Source organism: Dendrobates tinctorius, unplaced genomic scaffold, assembly GCF_039654945.1.
Source record: "Dendrobates tinctorius isolate UK_male_01 unplaced genomic scaffold, ASM3965494v1 ptg000070l, whole genome shotgun sequence".
In the NCBI taxonomy this organism is placed as follows: domain Eukaryota; kingdom Metazoa; phylum Chordata; class Amphibia; order Anura; family Dendrobatidae; genus Dendrobates; species Dendrobates tinctorius.
This window is the reverse complement of record NW_027361738.1, coordinates 25,660,815-25,684,401: the sequence shown is the minus strand read 5'-3', so window position 1 is coordinate 25,684,401 and position 23,587 is coordinate 25,660,815. Positions and strand designations below refer to the sequence as shown.

General features: G+C 41.9%; 1 protein-coding gene across 2 annotated transcripts in view; it reads left to right on the top strand.

Moving 5' to 3' along the window:
- The first annotated feature begins 853 nt into the window (after positions 1-853).
- RAPGEF5 (Rap guanine nucleotide exchange factor 5) overlaps positions 854-23,587 on the top strand; it is a 384,903-nt gene continuing 362,169 nt past the window's right edge. Inside the window, exon 1 of one of the 2 annotated variants that reach the window (XM_073581473.1) lies at positions 854-1,278. In XM_073581473.1, coding sequence (XP_073437574.1) covers positions 1,042-1,278 — 237 coding nt within the window. In that variant the 5' untranslated portion in view covers positions 854-1,041. The remainder of the gene's footprint in view (positions 1,279-23,587) is intronic. The other variant, XM_073581472.1, reaches the window with a different exon arrangement.

The window sequence follows — 23,587 nt, the reverse complement described above, 5'->3', positions numbered from 1 at the left end:
ATAATATGTGGCGCAGAAGTCTCAAACTCCCAGGCCTCTGGTAGAGGACCCGAGAATGAGAAAGGATAATAAAGACCACCCCCAGTGGGGTTGAGAAGGAATATATATATAATATATGCACACATATGTATACAGATTATATATGTAAATACACATGGTATGCATACAGATATACCGTATTTTGCGGTTTATAAGACGCACCCCAAATTTTGAGATAAAAAATAGGAGATATATATTTTTTTAATAAATTGATAGTGCTTGTTACAATCCATGCATCTTATTGCTTACTGAGGGTGGTGGCTGTGGTGAAGCGGGTCCCAGGGTCGTTGCTGGCGGAGGCAGAAGTGGGGTGATGCTGCGGACCCCAGACTGGGAGAAAGGGGAGATCTGGTGTGCGACGCTGCGGGTGTTCGGTGGCGCAGGGGTTCCGCCAACATTTTGTGAAAGTGAAGAGCCCCTGAACTTACATGGTTTACTTTGTGGTGGATTCAGGGAAAATGGCTGCTGGGGGTGGCACATGCACAGATGGAGATGTACAGCTATATAGATGCACATGGTATGTATACCGATATATAGATGTACATGATAAGTGTACAGATACATATATATGCACGTGGCTTGTATACAGACATATTTATATATGCACATGTTGTATGCAGGTATATAGCTCCAGTATATGTGCACATGGTATGTATACAGCTATCTATATGCACATGGCTTGTATACAGCTATCTATATGCACATGGCTTGTATACAGAGCTATGTCCTGTGTACCGTATTTGCGGCCCCTGTGCTGTCGGTAGTACCGTATTCTCTGTGATGAGAGGAGGAGTGTGTGCAGATGAAGGTAGCGCGCTCCGGGCTGTTTGGAAGTGGCTGGTGCAGGCAGGAGCAGCCAGTGATGCGGAGATTGCCTCCTCCTCACTCAGGGCTGTGTGCTGAGTACATGACAGGCGGGAGGTGAGGGAGCAGCCCGCATACAGCGCACAGCACGGCGGCGGCTGAGGAGACCATGCTGTCCCCGCAGTGCCCGGCAGCAGTATGACTGTGGGGCAGGTGAGCAGGAAGATGCAGCCCACCTCAGAGAGCAGCACCGCGGGGCTCAGCCGCAGTAGGAGCGTCCGGGAGCAGCAGGCGCAGCTGAAGCACAAGCTGAGGGAGCTGCCGTCCCTGCTGAGGAGCGGCCTGACCCTGCGGAGAAGGAGCTCGGTGTACGGACCGTCACCCTCGTTATCCGACACGGAGGAGACCGCGGCGGCCACTGCCACTAATGTCCCGGTGAGTGAGACACATGGCTTCCTGCAGCCTGCCAGGCAGATACACCGAGGGCAGCAGGACGGGGCACTGCCCATAGCATGCCAGGGATAGCACAGCAAGCCGTCTGCCAGTGTGCCCAGGTGCTGTACTGCAAGGTATCCAGCGCTTGTACTGTGCCATCCGTATACACAACAAGTCACATCTACTGTGCCCCAAACCGTGTGCGCCTGTGCCCAGTGCATTTACTGTACTGTGCCATATATATATATATATACACGACTGCCCGGTGCATTTACTGTACTGTGCCATATATATATATATATATATATATACACACGACTGCCCGGTGCATTTACTGTACTGTGCCATATATATATATACACGACTGCCCGGTGCATTTACTGTACTGTGCCATATATATATACACACACAACTGCCCGGTGCATTTACTGTACTGTGCCATATATATATATATATATATATATATACACGACTGCCCGGTGCATTTACTGTACTGTGCCATCCTTATATACGAGTGCCCGGTGCATTTACTGTACTGTGCCATCCATATACACGACTGCCCGGTGCATTTACTGTACTGTGCCATATATATATATATACACGACTGCCCGGTGCATTTACTGTACTGTGCCATATATATATATATATATATATATATATATATATATATATATACACACGACTGCCCGGTGCATTTACTGTATTGTGCCATCCTTATATACGAGTGCCCGGTGCATTTACTGTACTGTGCCATCCATATACACGACTGCCCGGTGCATTTACTGTACTGTGCCATATATATATATATATATACACGACTGCCCGGTGCATTTACTGTACTGTGCCATATATATATATATATATATATATATATATATATATATATATATACACACGACTGCCTGGTGCATTTACTGTACTGTGCCATCCTTATATACGAGTGCCCGGTGCATTTACTGTATTGTGCCATCCATATACACGACTGCCCGGTGCATTTACTGTACTGTGCCATATATATATATATACACGACTGCCCGGTGCATTTACTGTACTGTGCCATATATATATATATATATATATATATATATATATATATACACGACTGCCCGCTGCATTTACTGTACTGTGCCATCCATATACACGACTGCCCCGTGCATTTACTGTACTGTGCCATCCTTATATACGAGTGCCCGGTGCATTTACTGTACTGTGCCATCCATATACATGACTGCCCGGTGCATTTACTGTATTGTGCCATATACACGACTGCCCGGTGCATTTACTGTACTGTGCCATCCATATACACGACTGCCCGGTGCATTTACTGTACTGTGCCATCCATATACACGACTGCCCGGTGCATTTACTGTACTGTGCCATCCATATACACGACTGCCTGGTGCATTTACTGTACTGTGCCATCCTTATATACGAGTGCCCGGTGCATTTACTGTATTGTGCCATCCTTATATACGAGTGCCCGGTGCATTTACTGTACTGTGCCATCCATATATACGAGTGCCCGGTGCATTTACTGTACTGTGCCATCCATATATACGAGTGCCCGGTGCATTTACTGTATTGTGCCATCCATATTTACGAGTGCCCGGTGCATTTGCTGTATTGTGCCATCCATATATACGAGTGCCCGGTGCATTTACTGTATTGTGCCATCCATATATACGAGTGCCCGGTGCATTTACTGTATTGTGCCATCCATATATACGAGTGCCCGGTGCATTTACTGTACTGTGCCATCCATATATACGAGTGCCCGGTGCATTTACTGTATTGTGCCATCCATATTTACGAGTGCCCGGTGCATTTACTGTATTGTGCCATCCATATTTACGAGTGCCCGGTGCATTTACTGTATTGTGCCATCCATATTTACGAGTGCCCGGTGCATTTGCTGTATTGTGCCATCCATATATACGAGTGCCCGGTGCATTTACTGTATTGTGCCATCCATATATACGAGTGCCCGGTGCATTTACTGTATTGTGCCATCCATATTTACGAGTGCCCGGTGCATTTACGGTACTGTGCCATCCATATATACGAGTGCCCGGTGCATTTACTGTATCGTGCCATCCTTATATACGAGTGCCCGGTGCATTTACTGTATTGTGCCATCCATATTTGAGTGCCCGGTGCATTTACTGTATTGTGCCATCCATATATACGAGTGCCTGGTGCATTTACTGTACTGTGCCATCCATATTTATGAGTGCCCGGTGCATTTACTGTATTGTGCCATCCATATATACGAGTGCCCGGTGCATTTACTGTATTGTGCCATCCATATATACGAGTGCCCGGTGCATTTGCTGTATTGTGCCATCCATATTTACGAGTGCCCGGTGCATTTGCAGTATTGTGCCATCCATATTTATGAGTGCCCGGTGCATTTGCTGTATTGTGCCATCCATATTTACGAGTGCCCGGTGCATTTACTGTATTGTGCCACCCATATACTGTACACGAGTGCCCGATGAATTTGTCCAGTAACACCATATGCCAGAGTAACCAGTGCATTTACTGTATCGTGCCAGCCATATATAGGAGTTCCAAGGTCATCTACTGTACAAAACAAACCATATGCCAGGTTGCCCAAGTCATACATAGTATAACAAGCCATATACCGGGGAAGCAATTTATTAATTTATGTTAGTCAATACTAACGTATGTTATAATATACTTAGTAGACTATAGAAGCAATATGCCAGGGTACCCAGTACACTTCCTACCGTATATACACTACAAGAAATAAACAAATGCAACCATTTATTAACCCGTTTACGTTTAGGGCAGCATGCCAGTGCCCATAGATCTTGTACAGTATATCAGTGCATCCACGCCATATGCTGCTTTACTTACAGTGGGGCATTACACCCTGGCACCAGTGCTCTCTCACTACACAACTCTGTTTGCTCACACATCCAGGTCATTTACGTTGTAAGCAATATATAATAATAACAAATCTCTATATTGTGCTTTTCTCACATTGAACTCAAATGTATTTTTGCCCGACTTCCAGTGTATTTACACTGCAAGCAATATCCCAGTGTAAAAGCTGCTTCTAGATGCCACAGTTGTGTATAATGGGACCCTAATGACGAGCTCTGCTACTAATGACCTTTACTGTCCAAGAGCTATGGGTTAATTGGAGAGTTGCTCGTAACGATCACTTGTGGTGTCCAATACATAATATATTGTGATGCGCTTTGAATATATTGATTATGAATTTTTCATGGAGCATCAGGTGTGTACAGCATTGTTTGCACTATTGTATTTGTAGCTAAAACTCATGTACTGCTCATCTAAGGAATCTTTCATGTATTTATATTCATGTGTATGGTGGAAGTACAGGTGTCTCAGTTATGTACTGGTGCAGCGCCACCACATATGTATGCACTGACCATCATCCTCCACACACCGGCCAGGCATCTCATATATGTCAGTGTGCCAATGCGGTGTATTTAATTTTTCTGCAAATGATACAATCTGCATAATTAGAACGTGACTGCATCATTACTAGCGCTAAAGGTGGCCACAAACATAAGAGCCATCGCCTGCCTCGTTAGCTGATATATGGTGTTGGGTCCAAAAAAGGCTGGACAGCTAATATTTAGTCAGTTGGGTACTTCTTTCCCCATGTATTTCAGGATACTAATACATGAAGTTGCAGACATACTGTACTTACGCTTGTGGATTGAGCATGTTCTAGCCCTGTGGTTGGCACTTGTACCGGTTGAATCTGACCTATGGCAATATCTGCTTGGAGCTTATACTTCCTCCCTGTGGTTGTGTGGGTTTCCTTCCACATTCCTAAAACATGCAGATTGCTAATATGGAATGTACGTGGCTTACGGTGAACCCTGCCACCTGAAACATGGAAAGGATGGAATAATCTGCAGCCAGATCCCTCTGATATAGCAGGTCATCAGATCAAAGGATCAGCATTGAAATCCATCACGTCTGTTGCTTCTTTCCATGCCACATCTGCAGTCGGACAAATATTCTCTGACCTCAGTAGGATGCAAGGTTAAAGTTGTAGAACAATGCAATTTACCAACATGTTAGATTCTCCGTTTGATGAGTGATTGCCTGGATTATTAAATGTAACTCCCATTCTAGTTCTGACATTTGGCTATAGTGTCATGTTGTGTATGCCAAGCCTTACCTGCTGACTGTAGTGGAATAGTATTACCGCTATTGTATAAATTATCTCTGCCGCACTTGTGCTGCCTTAGGATGCTGCTGTCTAAGTTGCAAAACCTTTTGGTTGAGAATTTTTTTTTTTATTAAATGCCATCTGACAAAGCATGCCAAGTATGAAACTGGAGGTACCGTATATGAAGGTACTGAAGGGTACAGTAGACTTCTATGGTTGCTGTAAGATAGCGCCAAGCGACATTGAGTATGTGTGGTATATACGGTATATATATCCTGACTATCCGGTTTCGGGATAGTGTAGTTACCAGCACAGTTTGTGCTTTACTTACGGTACTATATATATCTGTGTTTAGCGCTGGTGCTCCCAATGTATGTGATTGTCTGCAGTGCAGCACTGATGTCACACTGACAGCGCTGCAGTCAGTCACTGAGCTTAGCGGCTTACACTGTCTCCTTGGACAGAGATGTTCAGCCCACTGATTGGCCGCAGTGCTGTTGATGTGACAGACAGACAATTAACAGGCATCGGGAGCTATTGCAGAGACGTAGCATTGGACCTGGGAGAGTGAGAAAAGCGGAGTTAGTTGCAGCTGGGGAACAGGAGTTTCTTGAAACCAGAAACCCCCTTTTAGTAAGGTTTTACTGTATATGGATCTTATTACTTTCTTAGGCTCAGTGGTTAGCACTGCAGCCTTGCAGCTCTGGGGTCCTGGGTTCAAATCCCACCAAAGACAACATCTGCAAGGAGTTTGTATGTTCTCCCCGTGTTTGCATGGATTTCCTCGGGGTTCTCCGGTTTCCTCCCACACGCCAAAGACATACTTATAGGGAATTTAGATTGTGAGCCCCATCGAGGACAGTGAAGATAAAGTCTGTAAAGCGCTGCGGAATATGATGGCGCTATATAAATGGGTAAAATAAATAACATTTGTATAGAATGAGTTACACAAATTGTGTCTTTTAAGAATTGTAGAATTTTTTTCTCCCCTCGAGCTGTAATTTGAGCTGACTCCAGCTAATGGAATCTCAGAGGACCTATGATAAATTGCCTTTGTGTGACACAACTAGTTTATCTGGGATGCTACACTGGTAACTAGATCAGCATCCTCTTGTAGTATATTAACAACGTAATGGATACATCTGTCAGTATAACCCACTTACTTTCGTGTGTTCTTTTTTTTTTTTCCCTTTACTCAAAAAGTAAAAAGGTTTGTAATTGATAATAAGTGTGAACTGGTCGGTTCAGTGATTAGTTCTGATGTGTTTCCACATACGTGTATTCAGGTAACTTTTCCTTTTTTTTTTTTTATTACTAATTAAAATTTGTTAAAATATAGTTTGTGTGTTCAGTTTCTGCAAAATTAGGCACTTAAAAGCCAAAGTGTCCTAATAGGGTAAATGGGAATTAAAGCGTCTGCTTTTTGTTATTTATTTTAAAATGCCTGTAATTCCAGGGCCCTGTACATGAATATACAGGGTTTATGGGACACGACCGGATAGCCTTAGTGTAGAAGGCTATGCTACTCTGTCCATCCAAACAAATGCGTTGCAATCAGTGAGGACTTTATCAAAAAATATTTTTGTTTGCAAGGGATTGAAAAGAGTAATATAGAGACAAACACCAGTGTGAACAGAGCCAAATGTGCTGAAGAGGGCATACATTGTGCCTCTTTATTTAAAGGGGACATGCATAAAATTCATGTTGCCAGAACCCCGAGCACCATGAGTCAGACACTGGCTGTGTTAATGTAGTTGTGTGTGTTTTACTTGGAAATGCTGCAGTGTGTCATAGAAAGTGTACCTTACTTGGTCAGGGACCATGAGTCATGATGAGAGCAGCTTCTCTGTACACATGCAGTCATGGCCGAAATTGTTGACACCCTTTAAATTGTTTCAGAAAATGAAGTATTTCTCCCTGAAAATTATTGCAAATACACTTCTTTATTTCCTTTGTGTGTATTGAAAAAACCCACACACACAAAAAAAGAAAAAAGGCAAATTAGACATTATTTCACATAAACCCCCTCAAATGGGCAGGGCAAAATTATGGGTAAACAACTTTGTTTCAAGCATGTGATACTCTTTTAAACTCACCTGTGGCAAGTAACAGGTGTGGGCAATATGAAAAATCACACCTGAAACCAGATAACTTCTCCCCTTTTTTATCTCAATCTTTGCATTGTGTGTCTGTGTGCCTCACTAAGCATGGAGAACAGAAAGACGAGAAGAGCACTGTCTGAGGACTAACCAAAATTGTTGAAAAATATTGATGATCTCAATGTTTAGAATTCCATCTCAAGAGATCTTAACGTTCATTTGTCCACGGTGTGGAGAATTCTGAAGTGGACAGCAATGAGTCTGGATCTAAATCTCATTGAACACCTGTGGAGAAATCTTAAAATTGCTGTTGGGAGAGAGCACCTTCATATATGATAAACCTGGAACAGTTTTCAAAAGAAGAGTGGTCCAAAATTCCAGTTGAGAGGTGTAAGAAGCTTGTTGATGGTTATAGGAAGCGATTGATTGCAGTTATTTATTCCAAAAGGTGTGCAACCAAATATTAAGTTGAAGGTGCCAACGATTTTGTCTGGCCCATTTTTGTGGTTTTGTGAGAAATGATGTCCAGTTTGCCTTCTTTTTCCTCATTTTTTTTTTGATGTTGTTCTAATATACATAAAGAAAATAAATCGTGTGTAACAAAATATTTATAAATGCAGTTATTTTCTTGGAGAAATACTGTATTTTTCGGACTTTAAGATGCATCAGACCATGAGACAAACCCCAAATCTTGGGGTGGAAAATGGTAAAAAAAGATTTTTATAAGATGGGGGTCCGCATTATTGTCCGAATTTAAGGTATCTTACCTGAGGGCCGGCGGTTGTAGAGCGGGGTCACAGGAGGCATGGTCCCTTCCTCAGGAAGCCGGCGGTGGCAGAAGTGGGGCAATACTGCAGTCCCGGTCTGTCCCAGCATTGCAATGCTGTGGGACTGGTGTCGGCGGTGAGACAGAGCAGAGTGCGTTGCATGGAGCAGGGTTCATTCCTCAGGATGCCGGCGGCAAAAATGTGCATCATTGGTTTCTCGGTGGCCATTTTCCTGAAGCTGAGGGCCGCCGAGACCTCAGTCTGCGCACGCGCAGCCTCCGGCGGCCATTTTCCTAAAGCCCACAGCCTCAGGAAAATGGAGTGAGAGATGCCCAGCAGAGTTCTCAATCCGTGTATGCGCCGCCTCCGGCGGCTCATGGCTTCAGGAAGATAGCCGCAGGGAGACCAATGATGCACTCCGCACTGCTCATCGCCGACACAGAGCTTCAGTATGGCCACACTTCTGCCACCGCTGGTTCCCTGAGGAAGGGACACTGCTACACCACTGCTGCAACCCCCCAGTAAGCCTGTGTTCTGACTATAAGATGCACCCCCCATTTTCCTCCCAAATTTTTTGGGGAAAAGTGCATCTTATAGTCCGAAAAATACGGTATGTCATTTTCTGTAACAATTTCAAGGGTGCCAACATTTTTGGCTAGGATTGCACATATGCAGGGAGGGAGAAGCTTTTGAAGACCAACTTCTTGTACTAGTGATATGAATTTTATAAAGCCTGTCCGGCCAAAGTAAGACTTATCTGAAATGCTGCATAGTTGTTTTTTTTTTTGTTTAGGAAAATATGCATACATGGCTGCAGTAACTCTTCCAATGCCTGATTGTTGCAATAAATCTGCTATCGCGTTCCCTTTAATTGTCACATATTTAAATATTGGTCCTTTATATATCAAATACCAACCAGACAAATTTATTTTCCAAATGCAAAAATCAAAGATGGATTCTTGTTACTACAGGAGATAGCAAATGCTGATTTTTATGAGGGAAAACATTTCCCTACCCGTCTTTAAACAGACAGGGAAATGTTTAACCGCACTTAAATAATCAGCTGTGATCCCTCCTGTCCTATCTGTATACTTTTTTCACCCCCCACCCCCACCCCCCTATCCAGGAGCTGTGGTATGATGAGACCATGTTCCTGTACGTCAGACACGGCCATTACACAGCAGGGACATATTTATAAGATTACCTCAGCATGGGAACATTTTTAACACATCCAATTATGGAATGTATTATTATTCCAAGATCTATAGATTGAAATGTAGTTTGTATGTTTTAAGAATTAGATCTTGCATAGGAATAATGTTTGGTCAAATATATCAAAATTAAGCCTGCTGCATAATAAATTTGTCACATCTTATAACCTATAGATGAACTTTCTTACATTGTCTTTTCCATTTTATATACCGTAAATGATGCCCGTACACAATAAATTTGCTCTAACCATTATGGTGCTGATTCATCAAACCCCTTTCTCCATAAAGTAGGTGTAGATGAGTCCCAATTTTTGAGCAACGAGTAGTTGTGAAATTTTTTTTTTTTTTTTTTTTTACAGTTCTTGGCATTTTTACGCCGCCTCCAAATATTAGCAGCAGTGTCCATATGTGTAGCGCGGCCTCACATATTTGCTATAATTCATGACACAAGAGTGGTGTAAATTGTATTAGCTCTGTACTCGAGTCAAGGACATTTCTCTCTGGTGCACGGCAGCTAAAACATGCGCATCTTACTTTAGTGAGCCTTGGAATAAGACTGGGGTTTAAAATGCCAGTTTTGATTTATTCTTCCATACGTATTGTCTGAACGTGCTTTTATTGTATCTTTTGTTTTAAAAATCAGCCCAAGTTGTCGCTTTTCTGATGCATCTTGTTCGATAAATGTGTCATTGTCGCTTATTATGGAATTTCTAGTATTTCTGCATGGCTTTAAATACTGGAAATGGATCTTTAAACAATAAAACTATAATGGATGTGCAAGAAATCAGCATTTTCATCATTGTCACAGATTATATTACTACCTCAGGGAACAAATAATGCCAACGATGCATGTTCATATGTTCACTGAAGATACTCTATTTAAAGAGGCGAAGTGTCGACATCTGTCTCCGGCTATAAAGAATACGTTGAAAGTATTATTTTTGTAGCCAAGTCATTTGGAAGATCTACAAAAATGAATTCTGGCTATGTTATCTTTCTCAGAGGCTCCCAACCTTTTAAAGGGAATCTGTCACCAGGTTAATACTGCCTCCTCTTATTTCAGTGCTTTATTTGTCTGTATGATGTCGATTTCATAAAATTAGACTTTATTAGTTGCAGAATGAGCTGTGCACAGTCTTCTCAATGATGTGCGTATGCTCAGGAGTTCCCCACAGTCATAGTCAGTGCTCCAGCTCCCCATCCCCACATCGTCTTCTTTGAGGCGTTTGCACACGTCGCAGATTTGTTGCTTTTTTTTCCTGCTAAGATTTATCACAAAATCTGAAGGGTGTCCTGATGCCAGAAAAGTGAATGAGAATCCTGAAGTCTCATGGACATGTTGCTCATTTTTTACTTGCAAATTTAAATCTGCCACATGTCAGTTCTTCCAGGGTTTTTTTTTTATAGAGATTTCACTCATACTAATGAGTGGAGAAAAATCTGCACCAAAAACGCATGTGAAAAAAAAAAAAAAGGCGTCTATTTTACCCAGAGTTTTTCCAGCCAAGAGGTGCGGAAATGGGGCACTAATTTCTGCATCAAATACTTAATATGTGTACAGACCCTTAGGCACAGAATAGGGATAAAGCTGTCATCAGCATTGGGAAGGCGGGGCGAGCTGGAGCTCATGAATACCAAGGACTCCTAAGCTCGCTGGACTCCGCTCGTTCTGTACTGATAACTGTGAACTTGGCGGTAAACTGTGAGTTGTCCTCAATATTTGGGTTACCTATCTAATTCAAATGACATTACCCACTTGCAGACAAGATAAATATGACTGGAGCCAGAAGGCAGATAAAGTTACCTGTTAAATACTATAAAAGCTTATATTATCACCGGTTAAACCAGATTTTCCAACTTTTTAGATTGTGCAAGAGCATAGAATTGGTAAAGCACTTTCTTAAAAATATAGTTAATGAATGCTGAGCTCTTCAGGTGACAGCAGAGGATTTAGTTGGGTGATATTTTAATAGCAGAGTTGTTAGAACATGTAATACTCATCTATGAAAACATATGGTATGTGAAGTACGGTAATTCACATTTTTTTTGCAAACCGCACTGGAAAGTTGTCAAACTCTAACTACTTTTCAGGTGAATATTAAATTGATGTTGCTGATCTCTAAATCTTTATACACAGAGTATTTCCTATTATATCCTGTTGTGACTGATCATGGGCTTGTGTGTGATGACATTTTACGAAGTTTTCCATGAGTTTGCATGGCTTGATGTTTTTCAAGGTATTTCAGATTATTCTTACACTCAAATTAATTCTTATAAGTGATTTTTATTTTGCATCTAAGACCTCTAAATCAGGTGGCGCAGTGGTGGTGGGGAGTCTTGTAGTGTAGTGAAGTCGGTCAGCATCAGATCCTTCTCCCTCCACAACACTTGCTCAGTGGAGGAATGTCCGATACAAAGTGGAAGGTGAACATCCTCCAGGCATAAGCGAGAAGTTTGAACCCAGTGGAAGCCAGCTTTTAATTAATCCTTTCACTACCCTAAATTAACAAGATCATAAGGGATTTTGATCTTTTCTAAGTACACTACACTAGGCTAGTATTTGTTAGTATTAAACCCCTTAACTAGCTATCTTGAGAGTAATTGCCATGATCCCCTTTACCTCCAATAGGTCACAAGTAGTTATGCGCAAACGTGCTCCGATAATGTGTTATCCGAGTGTTTTGGGTGGGCTCTGATAATATGTTCGGGTCCCTTCGGCTGCATGTATTGCAGCTGTCTAATAGCCGCAAAACATGCAGCTGCAGGGACTTGAACATATTTTTAGAACATGCCCAAGATACTTATAGCGCCCGAGCATGTTTACTCATCACTAGTCAGTCACGAGGGATGAAAAAAAATGAACATTTTCAACTCTCAAGTCATGGGAGGTCAAATAACTCTAGCCTTCAATTGCCAGTTGAAGGGATTATTTGGCGCCATTGAGAACCACTCTCTTTTGCATCGAAACCAAGCAGTGCCCATGATGTTACAACTCCACACAACCCCTGAAACGCAGCATGATTGTCAGGTATCGTTCACACATGTGAGATACCTCCCGATCATGCACACATCTTGCCAGGTGACTGACTTTGGATGGTGTTGGAGAAACCCTTACCTTATTATTTTGTAGTAGCCAGAGGCTAAGATTTTCTTTCTGAAAATTTCTAGGCACTAGAAATGCTAGTTAAGCCACTTATGGCCACCCTCATAAAGAATTGGCTTCTGATATGACCTATCCTTTGGAAATGGAAAGTCTCCCCTGTCTCAGACTTTATTTACCGCTTACAAATACTAAGTCTATGTTCACACTACTTAACACATATACTGGGAAAACTTCCCGATGTATGTTAAATGGAAGTTCCAATAGTTTCCAAACTGGCATCCATCTGCCATAGACTTAAAAAAATCTGTTACATTATTAACTGGATCCTGCATGATAAATTATCATTGTCTACTATCCTATTCCATACTTATCTCAGACCTTTTTTTGCCTTGGTTCTGTAGTAGAGCCTTATGGACACCTTAGCAGAAGCTTTCCTGGTGTTCAAGCTAAACACATGACTCTGGAAAGGTCGAGTTCCCGTGACCGTCACCTCACTCACAACCCCCCCCCCCCCTTACTATTTCTAACAAAGAATACACAACACATTCAAGTATGGATAATGATGGCCACAGCAGCCAACTTTTATGGGTCCCCCTCGAAGCTATCACTATCCTGGTCTGGTGATTGATCCGCCATTGGCATTGCCTCTTCCCTCCCAGCCTTACTTCAAGCCGCATCTTTTCCTGCTCGGAAGCACCATGAATCGAGGGAAGAGGTTGCCTCCACTGTTAACCTGTACCTGACTACCGTCGTCGGATACCCACTTATCTTTATGTACCCAACTACCATCGCCGGGTGCCCCCGTAATGTGACCCCGACTTCCTCGTAGGGCATCACCCATTTCTCACCAGACCACCAACACATAACCATCCAATAAGGGGGATCCTCGCAATGCCAGAATCCCCTATTTTCTCATTTTATTCACCAGCTTCGAGGGCCCACCAACGCTCCAAATCATGATTAAAAGTGAGAACAGCACCTCCGGCTCACGAAGAGCCATCCGCCGCCAGGCAGGAGAGGAAAAACCCCCTGTGGGGAACCATGGCTGACAGATTGCCCTTCCCCTGGGCTTAGGAGGTGACTGCCAACTATTCCGTATGTAATTTTTTTTTTGAATCCAGATGTGGCCACTGCGACCCGGTTGTTCTTCCTTCCTCATGGTGGACGGGTGGGTCTTGCTGTCCGGAGTCCTGGTCAAAGAGAAAGAGATCCTGCCTCCCTGCATCCTTTTGTTGTTTCTGACCCCCTCCTCTGTCCTTGTCACTTCCCCCTTCCTTGTCTCCTTTATTCTTCCCCGTCACTTCCTCCCTGCCAGCGTCATGCCCCGCCATACTCCAACCCCCTTCTGGGGTCTCGTCCTGCGGTTACTATATGAACAATGCGCAAGATCCTCTATAAAATCCACATTCGCAGTATTACATGCGAATTTCATGACAATTCTTGCCTTCAAATCCATAACAAAAAACGTATTGGATAAATCTACTGAAAATCTGCCATGCGCGAACGTTATTGAAGTATCACTACATATGGCATGCTGCAGGCTAGTTCTTCCTTCCTTTTAGGGTGTGTGTACACGTTGCGGATTCTGCTGCGGATCCACAGCGGATTTGGCTCTGCGGATCCGCAGCAATTTCTGCTGCTTTGTACAGTACCATTTAAGTCTATGCAAAATGAAAACCGCAGTGCACACGTTGCGGATTTTTCCGCCCTGATTTGCTGCAGTTTTAAATCCGCAGCATGTCACTTCTTTGTGCGGATTCCGCAGCGGTTTGGACCTGCTCCATGACGCGTGTCAAACTGCAGGCTAATCCGCACTAAGGCTACGTGCACACGCTGCGGATTTGTATCTGCGGAACCGCAGGTAAAACCACGTAAAATTACCTGTGAATTGGCCTGCGGTTTTCCACTGCGGTTTATCCCCTCTACAATGGAGAAGATGGTAAACCGCAGCAGAATCCGCAGAAAAGAAGTGACATGACAATTCTTTCTGCAGATTCAAAACCGCAGCTTTTCCCCAGTTAAAAATCTGCAGCATGTGCACAGCAGATTGTAAATCACATAGATTTACATGCTACTGTACACTGTCTGCAGAACTGCTGCAGATCCGCAGCAAAAACCGCAGCGTGTGCACATACCCTAAATCCGCAGATTAACCGCAACGAATTTAGACAAATCTGCGTAGAAAAATCCGGCACAGAATCCGCAACTTCTGCACACACCCTTAGGATTTATTATTTTGTACATGCTGTTTGAAAAAGGGACAAAAGTCACAGTTCCCGTGAGTAAGATGGTACAAGTGACACAGCTAATGATGATAAAACATTGCTTTATTTTAGGGTTGATTTTTGTAGTGAAATTGTCTGTCATTATATTAAGCCGATAATATGACAGATCATTTGTATGTTCTTCTAGGAATCACATTAGCACCGATTACCATCAGTGAAAGCCGTGCTTTGCTTTCCCTCAGCACTGAGTAAGGAGTGAAGCGCTCATTTTTAGATCATTAGAGTAAGCAGAAACATAAGGAGCTCAGCAGCGTTGTAGCTGTGCAATGCACATTAGGAGGAAGGCATCAGCACACAGTGGGGGGGATTTATTACGCTAAATTCTAGTTTAATATGCCCCAAAAAACTGCATTACATGTCTTGCCAGATTTATTATGATTAGATATTTTTGTGCCTTACTACACACTGCACCACCATGAGAAACATCACATCTTCTGGCTGCCCGGCCTAGTTTTAAGTTGTATAAATAAAAGATGGTAAAAATAAATCTGCCACCAATAAGTCAGGATTAGTCAAGCTTACAGCTATCTGTGAAGTGTTGTTAAATATGGATTAGCGGACCTGTGGAAGTTTGGGTTCTGGTACTCGACTCGTGAGAAGTTTTGCGTTTAATACCAGACACTAACTGTCTGGTACAAGCCTCGAACTTTTAAGTTAGAAAATCATTATCACCTTCTTTCTGAGTTTTTTTCTATGTCCTACATTCTTAATAAAATAAATAAATGCAAACATATAGGGATTTTTTTTTTTTATCTTACTGATATATTGCCACATAGACAGCATTAGGATATGATAACTTAACTGTTTTGTATCATATTTGTATCATAAGGGTCAGGGATTTGGAGTCGGAGTTGGAGACGGTATAAAATGGTCCGACTCCGACTCCTAAAATATATAATAAATTGGGTACAGTAGTTCAATGCAGAGTATGCTGAATATTTTTGCATAGGAATTTGGGAAAGTTATGAAATGTCTTATAAATGACTGTTCTATTCCTGATCTAAGGCTACATTCACACACAGCGTTTTTCCTGCGTTTTTTGAGGATATGTTTTTCAGTTGCAAAAGCAGATCAGCTTTTTAAAAAACCGCATCACCTGAAAGGTTTTTGAGCTCATAGATAATGTTTTCAATAGCAAAAGCAGATTAGAAATCTGCTGTATATATCCATTTATCCATATCTGTCTATCCATATCATATCTGTACCAAAAAATGATGAAAGCCGGATAGCACACAGACTTAACACTCCTTTTTTTTTTTAGCACCAGTCAGGTACACCTCATAGCTGCCCAAAAGGACGCCCAGGACAGGCATTGCTCGTCTTCAGTAACATCAACTGATAGTTGGAATAAATAGACTGCATTCATCACCACATCTTCTTAAGGTGCAGGCTTTTTGTGCAGTATGAAATTGTGCGGAACAGTATGAGATTCTCCCCCCCCCCCCCCAGGTTTGATCCTGGCTACGCCCATAGTGTGAATGTAGCCTGAGGATCTAGTCTTTATCTTAGCTGAGATAAGTCATAGTGTGTGTGTGTATATGTATGTGTATGTGTGTGTATATATATATATATATATATATATATATATATATATATATATATACACACACACACACAGTACAGACCAAAAGTTTGGACACACCTTCTCAATCAAAGCGTTTTCTTTATTTTCATGACTGTGAAAATTGTAGATTCACTCTGAAGGCATCAAAACTATGAATTAACACATGTGGAATTATATAATTAACAAAAAAGTGTGAAACAACTGAAAATACTGTATGTCTTATATTCTAGGTTCTTCAAAGTAGCCACCTTTTGCTTTGATTACTGCTTTGCACACTCTTGGCATTTTCTTGATGAGCTTCAAGAGGTAGTCACCGGAAATGGTTTTCACTTCACAGGTGTGCCCTGTCAGGTTTAATAAGTGGGATTTCTTGCCTTATAAATGAGGTTGGGACCATCAGTTGTGTTGTGCAGAAGTCTGGTGGATACACAGCTGATAGTCCTACTGAATAGACTGTTAGCTGCTTTTTTCTTGCCATAATACAAATTCTAAGTAAAGAAAAACGAGTGGCCATCATTACTTTAAGAAATGAAGGTTAGTCAGTCCGAAAAATTGGGAAAACTTTGAAAGTGTCCCCAAGTGCAGTGGCAAAAACCATCAAGCGCTACAAAGAAACTGGCTCACATGAGGACCGCCCCAGGAAAGGAAGACCAAGAGTCACCTCTGCTGCGGAGGATAAGTTCATCCAAGTCACCAGCCTCAGAAATCGCAGGTTAACAGCAGCTCAGAATAGAGACCAGGTCAATGCCACGCAGAGTTCTAGCAGCAGACACATCTCTACAACAACTGTTAAGAGGAGACTTTGTGCAGCAGGCCTTCATGGTAAAATAGCTGCTAGGAAACCACTGCTAAGGACAGGCCACAAGCAGAAGAGACTTGTTTGGGCTAGAGAACACAAGGAATGGACATTAGACCAGTGGAAATCTGTGCTTTGGTCTGATGAGTCCAAATTTGAGATCTTTGGTTCCAACCACCATGTCTTTGTGCGACGCAGAAAAGGTGAACGGATGGACTCTACGTGCCTGGTTCCCACCGTGAAGCATGGAGGAGGAGGTGTGATGGTGTGGGGGTGCTTTGCTGGTGACACTGTTGGGGATTTATTCAAAATTGAAGGCATACTGAACCAGCATGGCTACCACAGCATCTTGCAGCGGCATGCTATTCCATCCGGTTTGTGTTTAGTTGGACCATCATTTATTTTTCAACAGGACAATGGCCTCAAACACACCTCCAGACTGTGTAAGGGCTGGCTATTTGACCAAGAAGGATAGTAATGGGGTGCTATGCCAGATGACCTGGCCTCCACAGTCACCAGACCTGAACCCAATCGAGATGGTTTGGGGTGAGCTGGACCGCAGAGTGAAGGCAAAAGGGCCAACAAGTGCTAAGCATCTCTGGGAACTCCTTCAAGACTGTTGGAAGACCATTTCTGGTGACTACCACTTGAAGCTCATCAAGAGAATGCAAAGAGTGTGCAAAGCAGTAATCAAAGCAAAACGTGGCTACTTTGAAGAATCTAGAATATGACATATTTTCAGTTGTTTCACACTTTAATTATATAATTCCACATGTGTTAATTCATTGTTTTGATGCCTTCAGAATGCATCTGCAATTTTCATAGTCATGAAAATAAAGAAAACTCTTTGAATGAGAAGGTGTGTCCAAACTTTGGTCTGTACTGTATACATGTACATGTATACAGTGTATTACATATTTACAATTTATTACAGTTTTTTGTGTTCTAAAGTTGTATTCCAATAAATAGATATTATGTTCTACCTAAATATCTTGATTATTGGATCATAGAAATGATTAAATGTCTGATGTTCACATTGTACTGCAATACATTTTTCACTTAAATATAAGCAATATATGTGGGAGTTGGAGTCGGTGTAAGGGAAATTGAGGAGTCGGAGTCGCAGGTTTGGCTTACCGACTCCACAGCCCTGATAAGGGTACATTAAGGAGTTGAACCGTAAATGTGAGTTATCATCCATTCACTGGATAATTTGTTAAATGCTGAGGATTCTACAGCTGGGACTCCCCATCGATCCTGATATCGGTGCCCTGCTTTACCCTGTTTGACTGGAGCAATGGTACCACGTGCATCTGACATTCATTGTGGGGCGGCCTTCGTAACTCAGTGATTGGCTAGTTATTACCTATCCTTTTGGATTGTTGATTACTTGCATTTTATGATACAACTTCTAAAAATAGAACTTGTCCTTGAGGTCTCCTTTATCACCATCACGACCCTTATGTGACTGCTAATGATTAATAAAGGAAGGAGAGTTGTTATACTGTATGTGTCTCTAGGGCTATCTTTAAGAAGGAAACTGTACATTTGAGAACACTGCCTTTATTGAGTGGTGAAGTGAGAGACCCAGCTAGAGGGATACTGTCAGCCACGTCCTTAGGGTTACACTATTCATCAGCCTGGCAATACAGTGTACAAACACAGACACAACGAAGCATCTGTGCCCAGATTTCTAGAAAATAAGTATCACCGCCAAGAACAATCCTTGTAGCCCTTATGGGGTTCAAAGAGGAAACATGGAAGGAAGTCGGCTTGTTCTAGAAGTCCTGCAGTTTGTCTTTAGAATGAAAAACAAGCTTGTTATTGATCTATCCAGGTGCATGTGATGTAAAGGAAGTAAATATGAGATGCCTTTTCTACTTTTAGACCTATTGTCTTCTTGATATTATCAAAAAGTCAAGTGATAACTAAAGTTTTTATTTTGGAGAATTATACAGTGTATTTGGATTTTTTTATTTAAGTCTTTTAATTCTAACACAATTTTTGCAATTTGTTTTCTTTGCCCCAATTTTTGTGCAATGAAAATAAATTTTAAGATACATTCATATTAAGAAAGGTAGTGATGAAAATCTATACATTTCTTAAGTGAGCGCTTTATTACCCTATTTTTTTGTTTCTTGTTACAGTTCATAGAAAGCATCTTTGTGCTTCTCTAACTCTGCACCTTCCTTCCCCACCCCCACAAACCTTTTTTTTAGAGAAGCTGTCAAGGATTATTTCCCATGAAAGTCATTGTATTGTAACACTTCAGAGGTCACCAGTTTGGGCCTCTCGTGAGCAGCGGCTGCATTTTTCATTCTGCACACTGCAGCATATAGTGACAAAATGATAAACAATCCTGCGATGGGCAGTGATATACGGGCGGATTAGGAAGCTGCTGCAAAAAGAAATATTACTTGACAGTCTAATGCATTATACATATAATTATTGCCTGTCATGAAAAGTTAGAAGGAACCAAAAGAGCACTTGTAAATTTATTTGCACTTTTTATTACTGCGTTACCCCTCCTGGAAATGTATGAACAAATTATCTGCTAATTGTTAGCATTCTTTACGTCAAAGGCGAATGTCTTACTATGACCCTGTGCTGTCAGAATCACAATATTTAGGGAAACGGCTATCAACAAAGAGAATGGTGACACCCACTTGTCAATTTGTTTCTGGGATTAATAAACGAGGAAGCAGAGCAGAGTTCGAGGAAAAGATGCTCCAGAACTGTTTTTTACATAAGGGAAGAAAATATTTACTAAAAAAATAAATGTGGGTAGAGTTGGCTGGAGAATGTGATCGCATTGTGACCCCCGAGGTACCTCGACCTCGAAGAACATGTTGCAAAAAATCCAGTTAATTTTTTCCAACATTCTTGTTTGAGTCATAATAGGACCCTTTCCCTTGTATGTATGTATTGTATGTATTGTTCTGTGATATAGCAGTGAAACCGTACAAACTTTGGCTGTTCGACAGGTGTCAAAGCCAAAATCGCCCTGTAGACTTAATCATTAGTAAGCCATCTATTTATACTGATGAGGCCGGGGTCACAAAAGCGATGATTGTCTCTCTCATGCAAGAGAATCTTCTATGTTATGCTAATGATACTAGGCTCAAACTATCAGGGTCCCATCCGAGTGTCAGCTTAGTGTGACCTGATTCGCTCACTTGTGAGAATCGTATCATAGGTATGGAGAAGATAGAGACATTAATTTCTCCATCTTCTCCATTGTCTGAGTCCGCGGATGTTGGACTGCACTTGGATATCATCCTCATGTATTTGGATATTTCACACGCACCCAAAGACTTGTATGTTCCAAATTCCGGAGCCCCTAGCAGCATGCAGCAAGTTATATTTTTTTCTCATGCGAAAATGGCAGATCTGTATTGCCCATGGAATAACGTTGGCCCCAGTGCTAAAGTTACATAAAGTGCCTTATATAAGATGATTTGAGTGGAAGGGGTGATTGCCATTTTAAATTGTCTTTCCTAATTGATCAAAGCCTAGTTTCACTTTTTCTGTCTCTGTGGCCATCTGTGTACCCGGGCTATGTACAGTATATATCATCATGTTATCTATGATCTGCATTAGTGCTGTTAATGAGCTGGAACTATGACTCATGAGTCTTGCCTATGGTTTGGTTATGGTTGTCTGCTGCTCTCTATACATTAATTTATACCTGCCACATATTTCTCTATTAGTAATTACCCCATCCTGAGTCGTATGAAGAGCTTCATACTAAATGTTTTTTATAGAAAATGACATGTCACTTATTAGTAATTTCACAGCATGGTAAACGTATTACCTTTATGAAACAATAAAGGAAATGGAACCTACAGATTAGTGAGAAAGCTGAATACACTTTACACTGAGCCTCTGCTTAATATTAGAAAAAGAAATTGGATGTGTAAAGGGATATATGATATTATTACTACCAGTAGTAAGGGTAGTGGGGCAGGAGTGTAAATTTTAGCAACTTTCGAAATGTCTATCTTTTAGGCAGTCTTAAACTGCTTCAGATTTAAAGGGAATCTGTCACTCCATTTTTGGCCTATAAGCTGCGGCCACCGCCATCAGGGGCTTATCTACATCATTCTGTAATGCTGTAGATAAGCCCCCGTTGTAACCTGAAAGATAAGAAAAAAGAGTTATATTATACTTACCCTGGCGTTCGCTCCTGTCTTATGGGTGTCAACCTCCCGTCCAGCGCCTCCCATCTTCATACGATGATGTCCTCCTCCTTGCTTCTCCCTCGGCTCCTGCGCAGGCGTACTATATCTGCCCTGTTGAGGACAGAGTAATGTACTGCAGTGCGCAGGCGCGGGACCTCTCTGACCTTTCCCGGCGCCTGCGCACTGCAGTACATTACTCTGTCCTCAACAGGGCAGATATAGTATGCCTGCGCAGGAGCCGAGGGAGAAGAAAGGAGGAGGACATCATCTTATGAAGATGGGAGGTGCTGGACCGGACCTTGACACCCACCGCCCCCCCGGTGAGTATAATCTACCTTGTTTTTCTTATCTTTCAGGTTTCATTGGGGGCTTATCTACAGCATTACAGAATGCATTACAGAATGCTGTAGATAAGCCCCTGATGGTGGTGGCCGCAGCTGATAGGGCTAAAATGGGGTGACAGACTCGCTTTAAGGCCGTGACTCATACTATTTTTATGGTTAGACCACAAATTAGTTGACCTAGTTTTTTTTCATAAATTTTTAACTCATTTTTTTAGTGCATAGAAGCCACTACTCTTTTCTGATGAAGCCATGTTCCCCTGTCTGTTTCATTTCAAAAAGTGTGTAACATGCAAAATAAATGTAATGCAAGGCAGGGGGGATGGTTTTCTTTTTTTTTTTTTTTTCTTTTTCTTTCTTTTGAATTTGGTTGTTCAGGATCATAAAAAGATATTTTTGTTTGTTTGAAAATAAAATGTAATACAAAGTTACTGATGTAGTTTAGTTTTTAATACAACTTCCTTACTATAATTTCTGTGCTTCTTCCGAGTTTTGGGAAGCTCCACTTCACTGTTCGTCATAAGTGTTCTTTGGTAACTTCCGTGCGTCACCATATGATGAAGGGGGCTGGTTGTTTGGCTCTGTTCATCTATCACTTTCTTCATCGGCTCTGATGGGAAAGAGTCTGGCTTAGCTATTGAACTAAGGCAGACAGCACCCTTGATCATAGACCAACAAAGTGGGAGGAAGCTCTCTGCTGTATCAAAACAAACTTGGAAGTAGAGCTTCCAGGAACCCGGAATCAGTGCTAAAGGCATAAAGACAAGATTAAAAATTGTCCAGATTTATAATATTCAATACAGATCAGTGGAGCTGGAACAGCGAACCAATGTCTACGGTCTAATCCCGGTACCACAGCTCAGCTCTCATTCACTTCATTAGGAACTAACCTGCAGCTATTGGCAGCAGCCACTACACAGTAAATAAAGCCAGCCAGCACCATTCACAATTATAGCCAAGCGTTTCCAGACCTGAGAACGGCAGGTCGGGGTGTTGCCTCGGTGTTTATCAATCTGAAATTGATGACTTGTTCTCAGACGGTTCTATAAAATCGGACCGAGTTCGGAACTCACTACCTGGGCTAACTGGCGGCTCTCCCGACCTGAGCGTTGACGGCTTCGTGTATTTCTCTACAGCTGTGACGCTCGGGTAGGGAGATTCGCGGCCTGTCCGTGCACTGCGCTCTGGCCTCGGTCCGATTTCTACGGCCGTCTGACTGCGCCCCAAAGATGAATTAGCAACATCATAAACCTGAATGAACCCTTTATACCAATATTATTGAATTGTATTAATTTAAATTTGTAAGCCAGCTATTTCTTTGTTGGCAACCCTTTTACCTCGAAGGTATCAGATGTGAGGGCTGCTTTGTATCTACTTCTGTGCTACTCAATGCATGGAGTCAGTAGTTTAGGAGCGGTCGTAAACCGCTGCCTTTCACATTGCAGATAAATTCACAAGTAAGCCTAGAATGTAACCAGAGTGTCATAAGCTAACAACGTATCACTGTTAATTGGATAGTTTTTAGACCAACGTACAATCAAGAGTTACTGACTGAATTTCTGGCAATCCAGCAGCACAAGGCAAATGTCTACACTTTTGCTTTTTTTTGTAGTAATTTTCATAACCGAATAAATGAGGAACACCCAATGGTCAATCTGAAACTGTTTTTTGGTGCTTTTTTTTTCAATTTCCACAAACATGATTGATAAATGCAAATATTATCTAAATTCAGATGTTACACAGTGTAACGTGTTACAGAACCACTCAGCACCCAGAATATGTTGT